Here is a 14,863-nt window from a genome sequence, read left to right as displayed (position 1 = left end):
TTTATAAATTTTATACTTCCTTTAGATTTCTCCTTAAATTGTGCTTTGTGTATAGCTTATCAGTATAATGGTGTTAAGAGTTATAATAAGGAATGTATACATTTGAATAATTTTTAATTGAATGAAAAGAACCTCTGCTTCTACAAATATAATCTCTGATCTATATTACTGATAATGTCCACAACCAATTCTACACAGCCTGCTGGCTGCATGAGAAATAATTGGAAAAGCACCCCTGTAAAGCTTACCCTGCATCTCAAATCCACCCAATGTCAAGTTGCAGATCACCTAGTTATTCTGCATTTTGACATTCATTTTCTTTACTGTTTCAATCTTAACCCATTTTCATTGTTTCATGCTTCCTCATTGTACATTGTTCCGGAATGAAATGAAGTATTTGTTTGCCTGATTTAAGTTAAAGAAAGGAGTGGAAAACTTCCCAATGAAAACTTCTTTGATAAAAGAGACTCATCCTGTTCAATATGCAACAATGTGTTTGTAAACATAGCCTAATAGACCTCTGTGAATTAGAACCATTCTTTCATTCATTCATAAATGATTATTTATTGAGTGGCTGCTATATGCCAAGGCACCCTCAAGCCATCCCGTTGTTTGAATAATAAATGAAAAAGCAAATAAATATCTAATAGTGAAGTAGTGGTAAGTGCAACAGAGGAAAACAAAGCAAGGTAGGTAGAGTGTGATAAGTGGGAGGGTGGTCCAAGAAGGACTCTCAAGTGAGGTTGCATTAGAGCAAAAAACCTGAATGAACTGAAGTGGCACTTGATGGGGTTACCTAGGGGAAGAACATTACAGGCAGAGGGAATGGCAAGGGCAAAGTCCCAGAGCTGCAATGTGCTCCTTGTTGTCTAATGTGGCTGGAGTGGAGAGCTGTGGGGGGTGGTGTGGGCATTTATTTCTGTTTCATTCTCACAGCTATTAGGTCACTGATTTCCTGATTTCTCTAAAAGCAATTACGTTGGGCCATGTAGGGTCTTGAAAGGACTCTAACTTTTACTCCAAGTGAGATGGGAAACCACTGATAGGAAATGGGTAATAGAACCACAGGATGTGACTGAGCATTTTTAGAGGATCACACTCACTTTCCTGTAAAGAATAGGTTGTACAAAAGTAACAGTAGAATCAGGAGACTGGTAGGAAGGTGGATGTAATCAGCAATCCAGGTTAAGAAATGTTAGTGTCTTGGGTCAAGACGGTAACTGTAGATGTGGTTGGATTATGGCTACATTTGGAATTAACTTCCCACCATCATTTCTGGTGCCTTAATCCATTTCTTTAGTGTAATTTCTAACTTAATACCTATCCCAGCATATAATAATTTATATGTATATTTATATTATATATAATACCTATCCCAACATATAATAATTTATGTATAATTTATATAAATACCTATCCCAGCATATAATAATTTGTGTATAATTTATATAAATTATTATATGCTGGGATTGGTAGCATTCTGGAGTAGACTATAATATATATAAATTATTATATGCTAGGATAGGTACCAATTCTGGAGTAGACTACATATATATATAAAATCTATATATATGACTATAGATTAGTCATAGAGAGAGAGTCTAATCTATATATATTAGTCTACTCCAGAATTATATAATATATATGTCTATTATAATTCAGAATTATAATATATAATATATATATATGTCTACTCCAGACAGAAATTTGTCAAAAAACAGGACATCCTCTTATTATCCCCTTGTATTTGTAACTTTCTAGCATACTAAGGGTACCCAATGAATATTTGTGAAATGAGTGTATGGATGTGCATCCTTACAGATAAAAATTATCACTGCTCTTTAAAAAGCTTCAAAACCTAAGAGGCCCATGTAAACCACAGCATTACTTGGAAAATATTTCTAAAGAAGTGACCCAACAGTGTGGTGGGAGAAAATCAGAAGTAATGGCAAATGTTAGAGTTTTTAATTATTTATAGCCAATTAAGAGTATTTCATGTATATATATATACACATTACTGATCTGCATGAAGTAAATGGATACTTCTAGTAGCATGTACTTCTACAGCTAGTAGTTTCTTGACCAACATATTTTAGTAAAATGACAGCTTTAGTGCTTGGTTTAATGTTGATATTACAAAATAATTATAGTAACCATTATTTATGTGTTTATTAGTATGTGCATGTATGCATCATGAATGAACCAAAGCAAAGAAGCCCATAATATTGTCCACTCAAGTGGTCCATAGATCAAACTAGCCAAAATAGAGTTGCAAATTCCATTTTAATATTTGGTAAGCCAATACCCTGTATCTATATTATATACACAAATATTTATAAGTGTAAATCTGTAAGATTTCTCTAATAAATTAGAGTTGAGATCCTAATTTTTTCAGCTAAATGTAATTTTCCAAGCAATGGTTAAACCTAACTTATCAAAATATGACGCTTTTCTGGTGATAGTAGGCTTCATTATCATTCACTTTAGACCTTCAACGAATGTGTTGACCATTAAGTCCAAATATTTTTATACTCTACTGTGATCCTTTCAAAGTGGATCATTCTGAGTAAGCATACCAAATAAAGTTTTTAAAAGAGAAACGGAGATAAATGTTCTAACTGGAGGCATTCAGACATTTATTGTGTTTGAGAATACAGCCAATGTGGCTACAGGATGTGAATGTTATGCTATAGCCCTGTAGAAAATGGAGTTATTTTGGGAAAGACAACCTTTGTATGCAAATAAAGAAATATGGCTAATGTTTATGAATGTAAAAAGATAGGGGAATATGGATAGTATATAAATGAAACCTGGTTTTAAATAGTAATTTTTGGAGATAACTCATGTAACCTATTCTTTGAACATCAAAGACCTCTCTTAATTAAAACAAACTTGCTCTATGTTATCCTTTGAACAATGATCCTGCTTAAAAGGCCAAGGAGGGCAAAAGCAAAAGCATCATGACACTATCATACCATGGCCTGAGAACTTTATGACTGACGTCATAAAATGTAGATCAGCAATTCATATGAAAGGAGGACACAGAGTATATATTAATTAATTAGGTATGAAATAGATGTATTTTTCTATGTAACATGCTAACAGGATAATTGCTGACCTATTTTGGAGTCCACCCAAAACTTAGAAAATTTATGTCAGTAACAGATCCTAACCTCTATCATACATATTCTTTCTTTCTTTCTCTAATAAGGCAAGTAATTAAAAATTTTAGAAGACTTTGTAGCTGTCATTGTTATTGTTCTAATTAAGTTATATTTTGCCCCCAAAAGCTGTTTCTATCATAATCACAGCCTGAAAAACTAAATGTGGGTTGAAAGAGTATATTTTTTCATAAAATATTACATTAAATACTAATAACATAAAAATTAAAACACCATACTCCACCTGGGTGTTAAATTTCATTTGTATCTTTTTTCACAGGAAATTTCTTTTATAGCAGCAGTTATTATGATTTAGACTATGATTTACTAAATTTAGCCTTAGTGAATAAATAATACACATTAATTCTTACCTATCTTGATACTCCATAACTAGAATACCCTAAATATTGTACTTAAGCCCACAGGCAGGACTTTTTCCCTCTCATCACAAACTCCTAAATTGGAAAGCTCATGTCTAAAGGAAACTATCCCCAGAGCTTTCAAAATTCATTCCTATTTACAATGTTGAGATAATTATTTCCAATATGGAGGAGGAAAAGTTGATTTAAAGTAATTGATGTGACAAAACAGAAACATTGTTTCTAGAATGTTCTGCACGTTAATCCAGGTAATCAACTTGAACTAAGATGTTATTCACAGCTCCTATGAGCTGAGCGCTCATTCACTGCCTGCATGCCAAGAACAGTTGAATCCTATTGCCAGCATCTTCTGCCCCAGATAGAGGCATTCATCTTTTTCTTTAAATATTTTTGTTTTTTTTTTTTGTTATCTTGTCAAGGTGCCCATGTACCTCTGAACTTAATGAATATATGAAGACTTCCATGACCATAAAACTATTTTCTCTTTCATATGACTGCTCACATCATTAAGTTTACCTTGTATTTTTTAGCCAGTCCAGAGCTGAGGCACTTGCCTTAGGATGCTCAGTTTGTAGAATATCAGGTACCAGCCACAGTCGTGTCTGTCCATATGCAGCCATCACGCATATGATCATTTGTTCCCACAGTACTCCATGAACCATCTTTTCCACACTGTTTCATTGTCTTTGGCAGAGAAGCTTGTAAAACATTAAGTGGGTGGACACTCATTTATATCAAAGACGATTCCATTTTGAGGATAAAATATCCCTAAACATCACGTTACTGCTGAACATCAGCAAACCTTTTGAATGGCAGAAAACTAGCTTTTCCCTTTCCTTCTCATTTCCTCAGCTCTCAAGTTACTCCTATCCATGAAGATTCCACATTTTAATTCTGCTGTATGCTGTCTCCTGGCATAATCCCATTTATTGCCATTTATATCATTCCTACTCTAGCAACTCTCCCCCATACACATTCCATACTTAGAATTTCCCCTACTGTTTCTTAGCAAAACTCCCTTGTCACAGGTTGCTTGTTCTCTGGGCCATATTCCATGTTACTCTAGAATTATCATATGCTTATATGATAATATGCACAAATAATACATCTTATGACCTACCCCAACCACAAAGTGACAAATGAACCCTTGGCATTATAATTGCCCAAAGGATGAGACTCACCAATGCTGGGAAATTTTAGGTAAACTTCAGGAACATTAAGTTTACCTGAAAAAACAGTGGCTGTGCCTTTCAGTGTTCTTCAGGTCGCTTGAGTGGTGGCTGATGCATTAGAAGAAGTAACATACAAGACTGCACCACGAGCTGATGGTCTGGTTGTCACATAAACAAGTAATCAACATTCTCTGTGCTCATCTGGTCTCATTTCCCTTTCCAGGTCTTACTCACAGTCAGTCAGTTTCCTGCATGGTATTTGAACAAGTTAAAGAGAATTGAGTAGTGGTAGCACCCTTCTTCAGCAAAGGTTTCTGCCTGGAAACAGAACTGAAAGAAACAGGTGGAAAAAGATCACATTGGATCAGCTATAATGATGGACAACATGGAAGAGTCCCAATGGGTACCATTGTGTCCATGCTGGGCGTTACCTGTGTTGCAGCCACACAAACCTGACTTAGGCTGCCCTTGCAAGTACCAAATACAGAACACCAGCATTTTTTTGATGAAAGCCCTGTGGATTGTTTTTGGTGTGCATATTAACAAAGAAAAGAAAGACAGCCAGGTTATTTCTTGCAAACAGCAAGAAAGACATTTTTCCCTTGAAAATGTGCAAGATACATCTCTAGTGGAAACACATACATGCACATGCACACACACACAAACAAACAAACAAACAAATCCTTTCATCCAGAATCTGTGGTTTGCTTTCTTTTATTTCTTCGTGTACATGAATATGTGAAAACACACAACACTCAGACACGCAGCCTGATCAAGTGATAATCTCTTATAGTGTGCTTCTATTTAAAGCAACAAACAGATGGAGGTTTATGAGCGAGGCTGGTGAAAGTAAAAGCAAATGATTGCAATAGTTGTACTTTTAATAGGATTCCCCACAATCCAAGACATTATTCCCTAAGGAACAAATTGTTCTTTAAAATTATGTTACTTAGGAAAGAGACAGCCGCCCTGACATTGCTGAGGCCACAGAGAGCTGCAGGACAGCCTTGAATTGCCGAGGTCTCTCCACTCAGGTCAGTGTCCTGGGAGGGGGAAGACAGGGATGTCAGGCACCACAATCCCCAAAGAACAAGCTCAGTGGAATGGCATAAAAGGAAGAAAGACCAAAGGGTAGAGAAAGTACAAAACATGTCTGGTTCCTGATTGAATTGATTACTTTCTTCTCCTCAACTTCGAAAAACAAGGTTTGGGAAATTCCTACAGATTCAAGATAAACATGCAACATGGCTTCTACCTCTGCCACTTCAGACCAAAATCTAGCTCTAGCATAGCAAATTTTGGTTGACACGCCAGTGGAACTGTGAGCAACCCAGCACTAATTCATTATCATTATCCCTCCTTAAGAGAAACAAAACTCACTATAATTCTATCAGTAAGATGAATATACCTTCGTGGTGGCCTTTAGGTAATTTATAATTGAAGCTAATCTTAATGAAAGTTATTGCACCATTTTGGAAGAAAATAAACAACCCAAAGAGAGGGAAACAGTGTGGTCAATAACTCACTCCAAAAATATGTGTTGCCTCCAAAGCTCACATTGAGGGAGACATTCCTGCGCATGATACAAATGGTTCTGACATTAAAAAAAGTAAACAAGTAAGAAAAATAAAGATGGAAAAATTCTGTGGTCAGTTCACAAGTGCTTTTTTATTGTTTGAGGAAGGGTTAAAGCCTTTTATAAAGACAAGGATATATGTGCGGCTAGATTGGATATGACATCCGACTCGTCTAGCTGCTCTTGCACAGAACTCTGGCTGCCCACATTATGCCAAGAAGAAAACATGTGTTGATGCTTCTAAACAACAACCCGGGGAGGAACCAAATGGAGATAATTTAAAGCATTATTCCAGTGCCGTTTTGTAAATCAAACAGAGAAAAGGTACTCCAGTTACGTACGAATGGATTTGAGAGATAGAGGCAGACATTCAGCGTTCTCCAATTATTTGTAGTTGTGAGGATTTTAATCTTAACTTGTCTCAAGAACTGATTAACAAAGGATAATCTGTAAGCAGGACTCCCGCCAGCCTCAATACATGTCATTCAAGGCCTGTGTTGACTCAGTAGGCCAGAGGCTACATAAATGGGCTGGAGCGGAAAAAGTAGGCTCTTTTTGGGCAGCTTAGGGATTCTGAGTCCCCAGAGATTTACAATAGCAGTTCCCTAGTCCCTCAGTATCTATAACTTGGAGGGATTCTCTTTCAGGTTCTGCTGTCATCAAACTGACCTAATACTGTGAGCACAATGAGCACTTGGTCTAAAGATAAGCAGAAAAATAAACACTATCGTGTCAAGAACAATCAGCCTTTTGAATATCTTCTACAGTGATCTGACTGGTGCACCAGCAAGTTAGGTAAGCTTATAGCCACCCAACTAGCAATGATCATACTTATGTTCCTTGTGACATTAGTGCACAGCCAAGGATATAGGAAGGAATAACAGTCTCATAACCTATGGATCTGACTTCTAAGAGGTCATGAGAAAGATATGAAATCCAAAAGGTTTGTGCCTTCTATAAAAACTCTGTGGTCTGGTGGGTGTTTTCTATAGTCTTAATTTTGTTTTTTAACCTCCTGACCCATCACTCTGTCTTTCATCACCTCACTACCTTTAAATGGCACCCAAAGGAGCAAGCCAGCCCCACGCACAAGTATGGCCACAGGCATCGCTGGAAGTGTATACGGTTAAAAATAAATTAATAAATAAGAGTCCCTGGTGCAACCAAACCCTCGTACTGAGAAAGATGCCTTACTGCCTTACACTGCATCATATTCAGGGCAAGAAGTGGATTTAGAGATGAATGAAACAAGATAAAAGTCCATGCTTTTGTAGTCAGGGATTTAGGGAAAGCTATTTACTCCAATAAAGGGATTGTAGCAACATGAAGCCAGCCATAAATGTATGACCTGCCTGGGAAGTTATACCTTGTTCGCTGAAAAGCTGCAAACCAAAATGCACCACGTGTCAGAAAAATGATGCTAAAGGAAGGTGGAGGGGAAGAGACGGGAGCTATGTATATGCAGAATGCAGAGGTTAAGATTTAAAGGGAGTGAGGGAGAGTAGCTTTACCCTAAACTGTGATTATTTCACTAAAAATAAGCCTGCAGCATGATGATATCAGAGAGATTTCAACTCAATAGGCGATCTAAAGACAGTCTTTCTCACTTGAATGCAGCCACTGAGCATGCCCAGGGAGGCCCCAGGTGTGACCTCTGCTCCCCTGTGAGCAGTGACAGGACCAGGCAATCTATCATGGTGTTCATGCTGTCAGCCCCGTTGCTTCACAACCGCTGTCTGTCACCCTGGTGGATGAGACCTGCTTAAGGGCAATCATGTCAATCTCTATGTGACCACTCAGTCTAAGGCAGAAGGATGATCTTGACAGGCCTGGCAAAGTCAGCAGAAGGTACCAAAGGCTGAAGTCACAGCCTTTCCCAAAGAGAGGTAACGTGGGCTATTGTGTTTTCTTTAGCGTTTTATTTTTGATCTTCCTTTTGATTTTATTTCCATGAAATGGGTGAAGGTATACAGAACTTGGCTTCAGAGCTGGTCATCTCGGATAAACCTGTTGCCTTCTGAGTTTTTCCCATAGTAAACATAGCGACACTTCCCCAGGACACCTGCAAATAAAAAGACACACATCATTACAGGTGGCACAATTAACATGGCAGGGAGACACAGGTGCTGTAAAACAGACATGCAAGGTAACCACAGATTCAATGGGCAGCAGAAAGCGGATCAAGCCCCAGTAAAGAACTCTACTTTCTTGTCCTCACAGACAAGAAGGTTCTGTCAACCTCAGAGTTGACAGGGAAATAAAACGTCGCTACAAGTTCCTAGGAATATTGCTTTCTGCATGACTTCTCTTCCACACATTAAGTACTTTTCTAATTTGGCCAATTACTCCCCAAAATATAGCCTCTTCTCATCCCAGTTTCCCTTAGTAGCGTTTCGAAGAATGGAAAATGAAGAGTTTAAAGATGAACCCAGCCCAAGCAAAGACTTAGAACAATCTTCCCAGAATGAGACTATTTTTGAAGTCCTTTATCATGAATCAACATTGTTAACTTCCAGAGAGAATATTCCAAATCCTGGCAGGCATGAGGCATCAGACATCGAGCACATATGGGATGATAAGGGAAGAGGTGGTGTTGACAAAATACCACATGGACAAGAACAAGAACCTCCGACATTAAACGGCTTCTTACGGGCATCTTGAACTCTCTATTTCAGGTCAGAATGCATTTGATTCCCATTTTCAGCTTTACTTTAAGTAATTCTTTAACTCCATATAAGGCTCTTCTCTAATTCAAGGAGATTGTAGGAGACTTAACAATGAAAAACGCCCCTAGAATAGGGTCGAACTTTTTGATCAACTCATTATTTAATCAAAATACCCATAAGGAATCACCTGCCATAGCTATTGTGAAAGCTCTGTAGGATTATCAAGGCAAAATCTGTTTTGTTTTTGCCACCTGCATTTTTATTTTCTATTTTTAGAAAAATCTATTTTAAATTCAGTTGCACAGAGTTGTCTTAGCACTAATCGGACTTGAGTCTCTGAACTGCACACAACTAGAAAAAAGCAAAGAAAGGAAATATCCGTAAGACATTCATTCAGGAGCCACAAATCTGCCTGTGAAAATAGCTACCTCGGGGCACGATGATTTTTTTTTTTTCCATCAGTGTGATAGTGTGAAGCCAACAAGCCCATTTGTTTTGGTTAATTTGGGATAAATTAGCACTTGAAATTAACCCGGTTCGTCACATCAGAAGTTCTAAGTAGTAAATATTTTTGCAACTGTGAAGGAGAGGTTTCTCCACCACAAAGCTTTAAACCTTGTTCTTACATAAGCCTCAGAATGACTTTTAGAAACTTATAAGGACAGAGCAGATGCTCCTTGGTTTAGATGGCTTGGATCAAAGTTAGAAATTGCTGGGGTCGAAGAGTCTCTCAGAGTTGGCAATGGAGAGAGGGTAACAACGTTCCATGGCCTCAAAGCTGGCCTTGGGCTCACTCTCATTAGTTTTATTTCCTGCCATGTTCCCATGAACAAGTTTACTGTGGATCATTCTTCCATCTTGGTCATGCTTTCTCCTTGGCCCCTGAATCGCCAGTTTCTGTTTTTCAGTATTGGTATGGTGCCTGGAAACTTTGAGCTTGGATGGAACCTCACTGAGACCCTTCTCGGGACCTAAATTGTTCTTTTAGTTGTTGGCACTGAGCTGTTTCCTTTATCGTGCTGAATTATGTAGCAACCAGCGTTGCACTAATGTTGTCACCCATGCCAGGATCCCGCTGGCCTGTGGGCTTGGCTGGTCAGGCTGTGCTCCAGGAATAGCATCCACTACAGGCCTGGGTGGGAGTGCCTCAGTTCTGTCAGGTATCCACAGAGGGCTTCCCTAAACATAACTGATTCAAATAAACCCTGAAGAATCTGGAAGGATGGGGCCGAAGGATGCTACTTTCTTTCTACAACGCTAGAACATGAATTTTAATTAAAAAAAGGAATGGATAGGGCTGTCAGATGTCATAAAGAACACAATCTTTCTCTTGAGCAAAAGGATGAGTCAGACACACACACACACCACCCACCATGAGTGCCCTTTCTCCAGTAAAATATCCAGTAAACTTTTCAGTACATTCAGAGATTCAACTGCTTTTTTTCTGCCCTCTCTCCATGGTAAACTTCAACTCCAGATCTCACCTAGATGCAACTTGGACAGCAAGTGCTGCCCTGGAAACAGGCTGGATGCTCCTGGAACGTGGGCTGTAGCATGTTCTGTGCCACATTCCCGGGCCTTCTTTCTGGCTGGCATTGATAAAAGTCTTTTTTAAGGCCTACCCTGTTGCTTTGGGCCTGGAAGCAAGAATGTTTATAGACATCCTGGTGAGAGAAGGCTGTTTGATGAATGCAGGAGACTGTGGCTAGGTGTCAGCGCTTGGAAGATGAGGCAAGGACATGAGGTATTAATATTGTCAATGATCTCTTGACGGGAAAACAGATACTGCATTCACTGTCAGATTTAAAGAGACATCAAGTGCATTAATGACAAAAGGGCAGGCTTCAAACAAAGGGGCTGTGTGGTGAAGAGCGAAGCTAGTCTCTGTGCTGGCAACAGCCTGATCTGAAAAGACACCGTCAGGGCTGCAGACAGGCCCAGGGTTGTGTGTGGTGACAGAAAACAGAGATGCTGACAAAGATACCAGCGCCATATTATGCCAAGGATATTCTAACACTGTCTGCCGCTCTAACGAAAGCTGACATCACTCCCCATCACTTGGGGTCTTCTCTGCCGGCCCCTGCAGAACATCTCTCCCAAGACATCATTACAAAACTCGCTGCAGCTGCGAAGGTCCTGGCAGTCCTGTTCTGTCGGAGCACTAGGGTCAAGGGGCCTAAGGATAACCTCAGTCAATCTAAATTTGGACTTTGCAGGAGGAGTTCGCCCATCCCCACTGGTATCTCGGCTACTTGAGGTGATTAGAAGGCCAGAGTGTGAGGAGCTGTCACTTCGAATAAACTCCTGGAAAGGATGGCACTCGGTCTGTGGGCTGGCTGCTTCAGGAAGGCATGGGGACGGCCTGGCAGCTGAAAATGAGATCCAGCTGCCGGTGCTTGCCTGGGGAGAAAGGTGCTCCGGTTAGCCATGGTAAGAATCGGCTGAAATCATCAAACTCAAACCATCTCCAGCGGCTGAAATTCAGCGAGCATTGCCTCTGTGCGTCTCCTCCCAGAGCTCAGAGTTGGGATGTGATTACCCCCAATATGTGACTTTTGTGTTCAAAAATAAATAAAATTAACCAGGAAAAGCAAACACACACAAAAACAGCACAGTCCCATGTGTGGCCACAGGCCTTTATTTATCATGAAGGTTATTTGTAAAATATGAGGCTCTGCTCATAAATTAAGTGAGGTGGCACTGTGTTTCTCTCTCCCTCACCCTCCCCATGGCCCTCCTTCTCCAGCCATGGCAACTGCCATAAACTGTGAAAATTACAGAGAGAACAGTTTGCTTGCAAAGAACATTTTGATGGGGAGGCACTCTGAGGCTGGAATTTGGGAACCCGCTGGTTTGTGACTCAGTAGGCAATGGTTTCCCTGCACATCTGCAATGGATTCATTTGTTTGTATCTCCTCAAACTACAACGTCTTGGGACTGGAGGGAGAGCAACATTTAATGGCATATGCAGTGTTTTTAATTAAAAGATCTGGCTTTGGCCGTAGTAAGTGAAGGAGGCTTGTCCTGTGTCAGGCTGATGTGCAGCTCTCTGTGTGGGATTTCTTTTCAAGGGGCCCTGAAAAATGACAGTGCACCATCCCCTGGGGAATTCTCTCCTGCCAAATGAGACTACTAATTTTTCTTAAGTAGCCAGCTTTCCCATCACCATAAGCTGTTAAAGCTATAATTATGAAAAAAAAAAAAAGTATCAGGAAGAATCTGTTTTAAAGAGGCCCTTTATCTTTTCCATGTTTTCCCTCTCTAGAATGGATGTCCAATTTTGCAGGTTAATTTATAACCTTAGGGCTGTCTAAGGGAGTGGGAATCATCCTCTTGGATGTAAGCCTGGGATGGCAGGGTCAGTACCAGAGATTTTGCTGCAGGAGGCTCTGAGAGTCCAGTCCAGGGAAGAGAATTCTTGCACATCCATGCATTCAGCCTCCTGGACTCCCTGATTCCTGGACAGCCTCACACTTCCAGCTGCAGTTTGATATTCTATTTAGTAAGCAGAGGTGGAGGAAGACCTGCATTGAGATCGAGCCCTGCTCTAACAGTCATGTGACCATGTACATGTCCCTTTCTCTCACTGGGCTGGTTTCCCTATTTGTAAAACAAGGGCAAGGGGCCGGATAATCTCAGAGATTCATTTTTGTTCTGAAATAAGTGATTTGGCATTTTCCAATGTTTTCCTTATGAAGATGAGAATATCAGGTCCAATATTGCCTTAGGCAGGAGACAAATTCAACAAGTCAGTCAATAAAAGAATTGATTTAGATGAAGTCAGCCCTTGAAATCCATCCAGCCTGTATCCCCAGAGTATAACCTGCATAGAAGGGGGCCTCTGGGAGACCAAAAAATCCCCCAGGAAAGGGTTTTCGTTAACTTTCCTGCAACCTGTATTTCATACTCACAGCTAGAAGTACTGACCACTAACTAGGCTGTGTCACACTGGCTTTGGCATAAGCCCGAGTGTCATAACTGTATTCAACAGAACGAAAGCCTAGCCATCAAAGCAAGTGGTCTTTCATTAACATTTTCGTGGTGTAAAAGAAGAATCTGCATGTAAAAATACAAAAATGCATTTGATATTGGAGTGCAGGTTGGACTGACACATTTATATTTGTAAAACAGAATATTAATTATCACCATTGTTAGTTTTGGTAGTCATCACTTTAGGGATCATTATTTTAAATGCTATTTCATATGTGTTTATAAATGTAGTTATGGAATGACAAACATAGCTCAATCCCATTGTGATACCAGGAGTTTATAATTTGCACTAGGATGGAACTCCTGTTCTGTAATCTATATGAGAAAGGAAGGAACCACAACTCGTGGACTCTCTGCAAAAAGTGATAACAGTGTTGTGAAGAGGTGGATGGGCCCAGTGACAGAGACGAAAAGGGGATCAAGAGAGCCATGATCCACTGCAGAAAGCTCTAGAACAATGTTTCTATGGGACTCTATACATGTCCACACATTTTCTCCCTCCTTCACAATTTCTACCACTCAGTACCTAAAACCACACAGAAGCGTCTTGTTTGCCACAGAGTGACGTCCCAATAAACCTATTGCAAATTGAAATTACTGTCAATCAAAAATGCATCATTAATTGAAACTATCTGAAGTTGTAAGCTCTTCAACTTACAATGGGGTTACAGCTTCTATCAAATATGTGGGGCTTTGTAAAGTTAAACCATTGTAGGTTAGACCCTCTTAAGTTGGAGAGCATCTGTACTTGGTACAGAGGAGATGTTCAATAAATATTTATTTAAATTAATCATGTATATAAATTTTACACAGAATCCACAAAGTAAGGAATGTCAATTGCCAGACACTCATCCTTTAACCTCTGGTATGATTTCAGACATTTGAAATACTCTGAAAATATATACAGATTAAACATTTGCCCCATTGAAGAATAAAAAGTAATAGGAGGCAACAGCCTCAGTTCCTAAATTCTGCTGTTGTTTTTACCCCAAATACTTTTCTCCCACGAAAACAAAGCAATCACAAGTCTAGCTGAAAAGAGAGAAGCACAGTGAACATTATCATCTGGCCTAAAGCACTGTAAACATCATACACTGGAAAGGGACATTCCCCAGAAAGCACATTCCTCGGTCTTTGTTACGTGCAGGCCGTGAATACACAGGGAACTGGAAAGGAATAAACACCCATGTTTTATGATCTTGAGAAGTAGCTGGAGCAATACCCTGAGGTCAGCCCGTGTGATGTGCTATCAGCTCTGCTGTGGCTATCACACAGGATTTAGCGGAGCCTACAAAATGATAGGCTCCTAGCGCAACATCCTACTTCAGTGTAAGCTACTTAAATACCAAGACAAAATAAAGAAGAGAGACTTTAAAAGGTCTTAAGGAAAGGGATTGACAAAACCTAACTTGCGCAGAAAACAAGATGAGATTGGCATGGCTTTATTTGTTTTTTTGTTTTGCTTTGTTTTGTTTTGTTTATTTTGGCTTGACTCAGGATTTAAAAACTGGAACAGTGAAGGTGACAGCAGTCGGTTGGAGCGAGCATCCCCCAAAGTTCTACAATGTGGCCGAGGACTTGATTGTGTACATTGTTTTTTTTTAAGTCATTCCAAATATCGTGAGATGCATTGTTACAGGAAGTCCCTTGCCCTCCCAAAAGCCACCCCACTTCTCTCTTAAGGAGAATGGCCCAGTCCTCTCGCGAGTCCACACAGGGGAGGTAACAGCATTGCTTTTGTTGTAAATTATGTAATGAAAAACTTTTTAAATTTCGCCTTAATACTTTTTTTATTTTGTTTTATTTTGAAAGATTTTAGCCTCTGTGGCTACCCCTTTTTTTGGTCCCTCAACTTGAGATGTATGAAGGCTTTTGGTCTCCCTGGGAGTGGGTGGAGGCAGCCAGGGCTTACCTGTAC

At 39.7% G+C, this 14,863-nt stretch overlaps 1 protein-coding gene across 4 annotated transcripts in view; it reads right to left on the bottom strand.

The window, feature by feature from the left end:
* Nucleotides 1-5,411: 5,411 nt before the first annotated feature.
* Nucleotides 5,412-14,863, bottom strand: part of LRMDA (leucine rich melanocyte differentiation associated) — a 1,125,425-nt gene continuing 1,115,973 nt past the window's right edge. For 3 of the 4 annotated variants that reach the window (XM_017548700.2, XM_037727249.1, XM_037727255.1), the window contains one exon: nt 5,864-8,351. In XM_017548700.2, coding sequence (XP_017404189.1) covers nt 8,272-8,351 — 80 coding nt within the window. In that variant the 3' untranslated portion in view covers nt 5,864-8,271. Of the gene's footprint in view, nt 8,352-14,863 lie in introns of all 4 variants that reach the window. The other variant, XM_017548706.2, reaches the window with a different exon arrangement.

This window comes from Cebus imitator, unplaced genomic scaffold (assembly GCF_001604975.1).
Source record: "Cebus imitator isolate Cc_AM_T3 unplaced genomic scaffold, Cebus_imitator-1.0 Scaffold11, whole genome shotgun sequence".
NCBI classification, from domain to species: domain Eukaryota; kingdom Metazoa; phylum Chordata; class Mammalia; order Primates; family Cebidae; genus Cebus; species Cebus imitator.
Note: the sequence above shows the minus strand (reverse complement) of the source record. Positions and strands in the feature narration are given on the sequence as shown.